The sequence below is a fragment of the Amblyraja radiata genome, chromosome 31, assembly GCF_010909765.2.
Source record: "Amblyraja radiata isolate CabotCenter1 chromosome 31, sAmbRad1.1.pri, whole genome shotgun sequence".
Taxonomy (NCBI): domain Eukaryota; kingdom Metazoa; phylum Chordata; class Chondrichthyes; order Rajiformes; family Rajidae; genus Amblyraja; species Amblyraja radiata.
This window is the reverse complement of record NC_045986.1, coordinates 29,523,446-29,532,832: the sequence shown is the minus strand read 5'-3', so window position 1 is coordinate 29,532,832 and position 9,387 is coordinate 29,523,446. Positions and strand designations below refer to the sequence as shown.

Sequence of the window (9,387 nt, the reverse complement as noted above, 5' to 3'; positions counted from 1 at the left end):
GGAACGGGGACACGTTGCAAGGACTTGGGACACATTGCTAGGGAGTTGGGACACGTTGCTAGGGAGTTGGGACACGTTGCTAGGGAGTTGGGACACGTTGCTAAGGAGTTGGGTCACGTTGCTAGGGACTTTCCTCCGGTCCCTCAACCTGCCGCACTCCTTAGTGCCTCACATACCTAAATAACACAACACAAATCAGAGCTACTATTAAAGGGGAAATCTAAACGTTTTGATATCAACGTGTCATTGTAATGACTTTGAATAGAAATTGCAATCAGGACTGAAAGCTCTGTGTAGGAAGGAGCTGCAGATGCTGGTTTATACCAAAGGTAGACACCAAGACAAGAGCTGGAACAACTCAGCGGGTCAGGCAACATCTCTGGAGAACATGGATAGGTGACATTTTGGGTCGAGACCCTTCTTCGGTCTGAAATATAGAGAAGTCCAGAACAAAACAGGGCCGGCACCAGATGACCTCAGGAAGGGTGGTGCCCACAATGGTCCATTGTTGGCTGGGGAGGATGTGCTAATGACAGGGATACAAGGACGCCAATAGTGGAACTGAATCTGAATCTTTCGTCTCGACCCGGAACATCACCCATTCCTTCCCACCATAGATGCTGCCTGTCCCGGTGAGTTACTCCAGCATTTTGTGTCTATCTTCGGTTTAAATGAGCAAGTGTGTCAATCGTGTGTTATGTCATATGTCCCAGATAGAATCTTACTTGCAGCAGCACAACAGAATATGTAAACATAGTACCCTGTAAACAATATAATAAACGAGAAAAAAAGTTTAGTGTGTAAATATATATACACATACTGCAGTTCCTTCCTACACAACCTCCCTCTGCTGTGTTTCTTTCTAATGAACAGTGTGATTGAAGAAGGGTCTTAACCCGAAACACCGCCCATTCCTTCCCTCCAGAGATGCTGCCTGATCCTGACCTGCCAGAGGAGGTAGTTGAGGCTGGTACATGAATAGACAGGTACATAGTTAGACAGGTACATGCTACATGGTACATAGTACATTGAGTATAGGATTTGAGTATAGGAGCAGGGAGGTTCTACTGCAGTTGTACAGGGTCTTGGTGAGACCACACCTGGAGTATTGCGTACAGTTTTGGACTCCTAATCTGAGGAAGGACATTCTTGCCATAGAGGGAGTACAGAGAAGGTTCACAAGACTGATTCCATGAGATGTCAGGACTGGATAGACTCGGTTTGTACCCGCTAGAATTTGGAAGATTGAGGGGGGATCTTATAGAAACTTACAAAATTCTTAAGGGGTTGGACAGGCTAGATGCAGGAAGATTGTTCCCGATGTTGGGGAAGTCCAGAACAAGGGGTCATAGATTAAGGATAAGGGGGAAATCTTTTTGGACCGAGATGAGGAAAACATTTTTCACACAGAGAGTCGTGAATCTGTGGAATTCTCTGCCACAGAAGGTAGTTGAGGCTAGTTCATTGGCTATATTTAAGAGGGAGTTAGATGTGGCCCTTGTGGCTAAAGGGATCAGGGGGTATGGAGAGAAGGCAGGTACAGGATACTGAGTTGGATGATCAGCCATGATTATATTGAATGGCGGTGCAGGCTCGAAGGGCCGAATGGCCTACTCCTGCACCTATTTTCTATGTTTCTATGTTTCCACATGGTACATAGGTAGACAGGTACATGGATGGGACAGGTTTGGATGGGATCTGAACCAAGCGCAGGCAGGTGGGAATAGTGTAGCTAGGTTTTTTTTAATTCAAAAAATGTATTAAATTATTAAAAAAATAATGTTACACTACAATAAAACAAACCAGACCCACCTCCATAATATAATACAAATAAATATCCTTAATAAACTACTGTACAATTATCTTACACTCCTTATCAAGGATGCATTCAACACCCTGCGGAAGCTAGGACATTGTTGGCCGGTGTGGGCAAGTTGGGCCGAAGAGCCACTGTGTGTGTGGACTCTGTGACCCGCTAAGATACTCCAGGGTACACAAAAATGCTGGAGAAACTCAGCGGGTGCAGTAGCATCTATGGAGCGAAGGAAATAGGTAACGTTTCATTCCGAAACGTTACCTATTTCCTTCGCTCCATAGATGCTGCTGCACCCGCTGAGTTTCTCCAGCATTTTTGTGTACCTTCGATTTTACAGCATCTGCAGTCCCTTCTTGTACACGAGTTACTCCAGGACTCTGTCTGTCTCCAGAACAAGGGGGTCACAGTTTAAGGATAAGGGAGAAATATTTTAGGACCGAGATGAGGAAAACATTTTTTACACAGAGAGTGGTGAATCTGTGGAATTATCTGCCACAGAAGGTAGTTGAGGCCACAGTTCATTGTCTATATTTAAGAGAGAGTTAGATGTGGCCCTTGTGGCTAAAGGGATCAGGGGGTATGGAGAGAAGGCAGGTACAGGATACTGAGTTGGATGGTCAGCCATGATCATATTGAATGGCGGTGCAGGCTCGAAGGGCCGAATGGCCTACTCCTGCACCTATTTTCTATGTTTCTATGTCTCTCTCTGCAAGCCTTGCGGCTGGCGGAACGTTCCACAAGGGGAATATTTCGGCGGCGGACGGAGTTTGAGGCGGGACGGGTTGTCATGGCGGCGGACGGAGATTGAGGCGGGACGGGTTGTCATGGCGGCGGAGGCGGAGGCTGAGGACGGGCCGGAATGGGATCAGTTCTTCTCGGACTGCGCGCCGCCGCCTAACGCGGCCGCCTCGGTCCGGGCGCTGGGCGAGTTCGCGGCGCAGCATGCGGAGCAGTGCAGGCGGCTGGTGCTGGTCACCTCGGGGGGCACTAAGGTGCCGCTGGAGTCGCGCACCGTGCGCTACCTCGACAACTTCAGCAGCGGCTGGCGAGGCGCCGTGTCCGCCGAGCACTTCCTCCAGCTCGGCTACGCCGTGGTCTTCCTGCACCGGCAGCGTTCCCTCTTCCCCTTCTCCCGCCGCTACTCGGGCCTCAACCTGCTGGACGCGCTGAAGGCCGTGCTCGACGTCGGCACCGGCTGCTGGAGGGTGGAGGCTGACCAGGCCGCGCTGCCCGGCATCGTGCCAACGCTGCAGCGCTACGCCGCCGTCAGGGAGGCCGGACTCCTCCTGCCCCTCGAGTTCAGCACCTTGTCCGACTACCTGTACCTGCTCAGGGCGGCTGCCCAGGCCCTCCACCACAACGGTAGGCTAACATCATCCACAAGGACGGAGCGCAGAAGGTTAAGGGGGGACTTGATAGAGGTCTTTAAAATGATGAGAGGGATAGACAGAGTTGACGTGGATAAGCTTTTCCCACTGAGAGTAGGGAAGGTTCAAACAAGAGGACATGACTTGAGAATTAAGGGACAGAAGTTTAGGGGTAACATGAGGGGGAACTTCTTTACTCAGAGAGTGGTAGCTGTGTGTGGAATGAGCTTCCAGTGGAAGTGGTGGAGGCAGGTTCGATTTTATCATTTAAAAATAAATGGGATAATTATATGGACGGGAAAGGAACGGAGGGTTATGGTCTGAGTGCAGGTAGATGGGACTAGGGGAGAATAATTGTTCGGCACGGACTCGAAGGGCCGAGATGGCTTGTTTCCGTGCTGTAATTGTTATATGGTTATAAGGATACACCCCCCAAAAAAAAGCTGCAGGAAGGAACTGCAGATGCTGGTTTAAACAGGAGATGTAGACACAAAAAAGCTGGAATAACTCAGCGGAACGGGCAGCATCTCTGGAGAGAAGGAATAGGTGACGTTTAGGGTCGAGACCCTTCTTCACGTCTGACCCCCGGAGTTACTCCAGCTTTTTGTGTCTATAAACTCTGAACATTCATGATCTGTTATTTGCACTTTATCAGTTTATTTATGCATGTGTGTATTTACGTATATAATGGTCCATGGACACACTGATCGAAGGGCCGAATGGCCTTCTCCTGCACCTATTTTCTATGTTTCTATGTTTTGTAGTCAATGCCTACTATGTTCTGTTGTGCTGAAGCAAAGCAAGAATTTCATTGTCAGGGACACATGACGATAAACTCTCTTGACTTGACTAGACTATATCCTCATGTCTGAAGAAGGGTCTCGACCCCAAATGTCACCCCATTCCTTCTCTCTAGAGATGCTGCCTGTCCCGCTGAGTTGCTCCAGCCTTTTGTGTCTATCCCCAAAAAAGCTGCAGTGGCTCTGCGGATTAACTATCTTTGATCGGACTTTACTGGCTTTATCTTGCACTAAACGTTATTTCCATTATCATGCATCTTCAGTGTAAACCTGCATCTGCAGTTCCTTGTGAATCTTCTTCTTGTGTGTGGCGTGCACAACCTAAAGTTGTAAGTCAACTTGTTCTATTTGTTTGTGCACGTCGGGTTGATTGCATTAGCCGAAACAGGGTGGACCATGTGAAGGTTGCAATCTCCCACCCCGTTCCTTGGGAATGATGTGTAGGAAGGAACTGTGGATGCTAGTTTACACTGAAGATGTAAACTGAAGATGCTGGTTTAAAGTGAAGATAGAAAGTTCAAAATAAGTCATAGGAGCAGAATTAGGCCATTCTATCCATCGAGTCTATTCCGCTTTTCAATCATGGCTGATCGTTCCCTCTCAATCCCTTATCATATATCTTCGGTGTAAATTAGATCCACAGTTCCTTCCTACACATCATTCGCAAGAAACTGCAAATGCTGGTTTAAACCGATGATAGACACAAAGTGCTGGAATAACTCAGCGGATCAGGCGGCATCGCTGGTGAAAAGGAATAGGTAACGATTTGGGTCGAGATCCTTCTTCAGACCAAGAGCCACTATATATGTATATATGTATGAGTCTGAAGAAGGGCTCTGACTTAAAACATCACCTATTCCTTTTCGCCAGAGTTGCTGTCTGACCCATGGCGTTACTCCAGCTTTTTATTTGTTTCTATCTTCAGTTTCAACCAGCATCTGCAGTTCCTGCCTACACATCATTCACAAGGAACTGCAGATGCTGGTTTACACCGAGGATACATAATAAGGGAATAATGTTTAGTGCAAGATAAAGCCAGTAAAATCCAATCAAAAATAGTCTGAAGGTCACCAATGAGGAAGATAGTAGTTCAGGACAACTAGTTGTGGTAGACACAAAATGCTGGAGTAACTCAGCGGGACAGGCAGCATCTCTGCAGAGAAGGAATGGGCGACGTTCGGGTCGAGACCCTTCTTCAGGCTGATGTCAGGGGAGGGGGCGGTACAAAGATAGAATGTAGGCGGAGACATTCTAGTTGTGCAAGAAGGAAGATAGACACAAAACGCTGGAGTAACTTCTTCTTCTTTCGTGTGGCGTGCACAGCCTAAAGTTGTTGGACAACTTGTTCTATTTGATCTTCCGTTTGTGCACGTCGAGTTGATTACATTAGTCAAAACGGGGCGGACCACGAGAAGGTTGCAATCTTCCACCCCGCTGGAGTAGCTCAGGGGGGGGGGGGTCAGACAGGTTTTCTGGAGCAAAGGAATGGGTGACATTTCAGGTCGAGACACCTAGAGTATTATATAAAGCATCACATGTTTATGAATAAAATAAGGACGTGCTGTTGGCAATAATATTCTTGTGATATCAGACCTGCAACGCTTTCATAGACCAGTTGATGACATTAAAACGGGTGGATATTAGAGTGAAATAGCACTTAGTCTGGTCTAAAGTAGGTGATATTTGATGAGGTTTTTTGCAATTTCCAATTCGAATATGGATTATTGCATTCTACTTTTCATTTGATATGCATTACCACTGAAAGGACGTATTGCTGCACTAACAAGTGTTACATTAAAGCATTTTCACCAGCCAGATGTGATTAAAGTTGTTATGTATTTCCTTTGATGTTGGTTCAGACTATGAGCTTCAATGAACTGATGCTGAAAATAAGGTGCTGAACAGAGAACAAATGTCAATAACTTGTGGGAGCTATTTAGTAGAATGAAGACTAATTTTCACAACTACTCTGCTGATTGATTGATTGATTGATTCTTTTAATGACCACACATACATTTTGGCAAATCCAGAGTATCAAAGTTCTTGTCAATGTCTACATTCCTTTTGCCTTTCGCCTTCTTTCCACCAAAGCAGCGAGAGTCGTCTTTCTTTTTCTGGTGGAATTTGTTATGCCAATGCAGCACATAAAAAAAGAATACAAACATGACAATACTAAAGAACTTTAACATGAAAACATCCCCCCACAATGGTTCCCATTATGAGGGAAGGCACAAAGTCCAGTCCCCAAACCCCAGTTCCCCCATAGTCGGGCCTATTGAGGCCTCCACAGTTGCCTCTACGGAGGCCCGATGTTCCAGGCCGTTCTTGCCGGGTGATGTTGGTCCGGCGTCGGGAGAGTCCTCTCAGCGGCATGGGAACCCTGGAAACGGCCGCCTCCTTACTCGAGACCGTGGCTTCCGGAGCCGACAAGGTCAGGAGTATACTGGATAACCTGTGGTATGCCATTATTTTTGTTTTATAGGACCAAAAGCCATGTTCTACCTCGCAGCAGCTGTGTCGGATTTCTTCATTCCCGCGTCAGAGATGCCTGAGCACAAAATTCAGTCGGGGGCTAACCCTCTGCAGGTGATGTGAGCGTCTGACTACATCTGATATAGTTAAGAGATTATGAATAGGAATGGTTCAATGGATTCTTTATTGTCATGTGTACCATGTACAGTCATCTACATTTTAGCAAGACTATCCCTGTACATAAGCACAATCACCCCAGTCAGTACAGTATAATAATAATAAATTTTATTTATGGGCGCCTTTCAAGAGCCTCAAGGACACCTTACAAAAATTTAGCAGGTAGAGGAAAAACATGTAAGGGGAATGAAATAAATAGTAGAGACTGTATGCACAGAACAGCCCACTGAGTCCATATGCAAGAGGCAAAATCCCTACACCTTGATAACATTGACAACTTGGATTGAATTTATACGAGTTTTCATTTCCAGTTGGACTACCTCTTAAGTTTAAGAAAAGATTAACACTGAGATGCAACAAACCATTTCCCGAAAAATATTGTAATGTAATGGAAGGCATGGACATTGAAACGTCTTTCTTGTATTTTGTTTTAGCTAAGTATGCAAATGGTTCCCAAGATGCTGACTCCTCTAGTGAAGGACTGGGCTCCTCAAGCATTTGTCACATCCTTCAAGCTTGAGACGGATTCATCACAGCTGCTCGCTCGAGCTCGCAAAGCTTTAGCAACTTACAGACACCAGGTTGTTGTCGCCAATACACTTGAAACGCGGAGGGTGTACGTTCTCATCGTCACCGAGGACTCTCAGGTTGATATAAAACTTTCGGAGAACGAAGTGCAGCAACATCATGAAATTGAAGAGAAAATTGTGAAGCATTTGAGTGAATGCCACACTAATTTTATAGAAAAGAGCAAAAATCCCACGTAAGTAGACGGGGGATGAGTTACCATGGAAAAGCTGTATGAAATAAAAAGCTGCTGAAGTTATGGAACTAGATAATGAAATCTTGCAAATGTGAACAATGTCATCTGGGCGACCAGGCGTTCTGCTTTATGTTTTTTTTAAAACAAATTTAAGAATAACGAGACCTAGGCTAACACTAAAAGCAATCAGAAGCCATGCTTAAAAAGTTCCGCCTGATAAAAAGCAACGTGGCATTTTATTGGTAAATAGGTGAAACTTTCCATGACTAAAGGAAAACAATATTGGTATTTTTATTACTAGAATGCGCCAGTATAATTGGATGGGACTAAAAATATTAATATAGTCGGTGAAACAATGGGTTAATAAGTTGTGAACTTGTCAGAATTTTATAGTATCAATACTCAAACGCTAGAAATGTTGTAGATTTGCTGAATGCAATTGTATATTTTTGCAATTTAATTATTGTCATTACATATCACAGTTGTATTTAATTTGCATTCAGTTTAAATGGGTGAAATTAAAACATTCCTATCCATTCATTGCAATCTTTCCTCATCTTTGAGTTTTTAATGTTAGTTGAAGTGAGTGCACCAAGACAGATTGCTAAGATAGTACAGAGCAGGTATGGACTGGGGGGAGGAAGAATAACATTTTGTTTAGTATCCTTAATTCAACTTCAGCTCACTTGAAGTGTATCCATACAAGACAGCACAACTGTCCACACCTAAACCATTGATTTAAAGATGCCATGTTATTAAATTAATCTCCAAAACGCAACTTTTTAAAAGCACAAGTATCATTTTATCATGCCAAGTTCTGATGATTCTCAACTGGTGATATGCTCTGGTTGAGATATATGAATCATCATTAGATATAGGTGAGGTGCCAGAAGACTGGAGGATGGTTAATGTTGTGCCTCTATTTAAGAAGGGCTTGGATAGACAGGCTGATTAGGGATAGTCAGCATTGTTTAATATGTGGGAGAACATGTATTACAAATCTGATTGGAATTTTTGAAGTAACTAAAAACGTTGATGAGGGCAAAGCTGTAGCCATTGTCTATATGGTATTTGGTAGGGTGCTCTGGAAGGTTAGATCGCATGGGATCCAGGGAGAGCTGACAGACTTGAAAGACTGGATGGAGGCCTGTGACTAGTGGTGCCAGGTTTTGCTGCTGTGGATTATGTCAAAGATTTGGGTGAGAATGTACAAGGCATGATTAATAGGTGTTTTCCAGATAACAAAAGTGGGTAGCATAGTAGATAGTGAAGATGGTTATCAAAAATTGCAGCAGGATCTTGATCGGTTGTACAGGTGGGCCGAGGAATGGTTAATGGAGTTTCATACAGATAAGTGTGAGGTGTTGTATTTTGGAAAGTCAGAGTATAGAGGTTGGGATGTTACATTGCAGTTGTACAAGACATTGGAGCAATATGTTCAGTTTTAGTCACCCTGTTACAGGAAGGATGGAAGCTGGAAGAATGCAGAGAAGATTTACAAGAATGTTGCCAGGATTCAAAAGCCTAAGCTATGGTGGGTGGTTGAGCAGGCTAGGGCTTTATTCCTTGGAGGATGAGGGATGATCAAGATCATGAGGGAATAGATAGGGTAAAAATGCAGAGTCATTTACCCAGAGTAGCAGATCAAGAACCAGCGGACATAGGTTTAAGGGTTTAAGGTGAAAGAAGAACGTTTTTATAGGAACCCGAGGAGCAATTTTTTCCACAAAAGCTGGTGGGTATATGTAACGAGCTGCCAGCTGTGGCTGGTACTATCACAACATTTTGGCAGTTACATGGACAGGAAAAGATTATAACGAGATGGGCCAAACACAGGCAAGTGGGACAAGTATAGAGGTGTCATCTTGGTCAGTGTGGGCCAAGGGGCCACTTTCCATGCTGTATGAAACGGCAAATTGAAACAGTTAAAACAACTTTCGGACATCGTCAACTATTGAGCACTGCAAAATTTGAATGAATGCACCATTTAAT

General features: G+C 44.6%; 1 protein-coding gene across 2 annotated transcripts; it reads left to right on the top strand.

The window, feature by feature from the left end:
• The first annotated feature begins 2,588 nt into the window (after window positions 1-2,588).
• ppcs (phosphopantothenoylcysteine synthetase) lies at window positions 2,589-7,941 on the top strand. Of its 2 annotated transcripts, XM_033048402.1 has the most exons (3): window positions 2,589-3,178; window positions 6,466-6,569; window positions 7,067-7,941. In XM_033048402.1, the coding sequence occupies exons 1-3, from the start codon at window positions 2,641-2,643 to the stop codon at window positions 7,397-7,399; spliced, it is 975 nt and encodes a 324-aa protein (XP_032904293.1). In that variant the 5' UTR covers window positions 2,589-2,640; the 3' UTR covers window positions 7,400-7,941. The 2 variants fall into 2 exon arrangements, with proteins under 2 accessions (XP_032904293.1, XP_032904294.1); XM_033048403.1 differs by lacking the exon at window positions 2,589-3,178 and having other exon boundaries at window positions 6,466-6,574.
• Window positions 7,942-9,387: the final 1,446 nt, after the last annotated feature.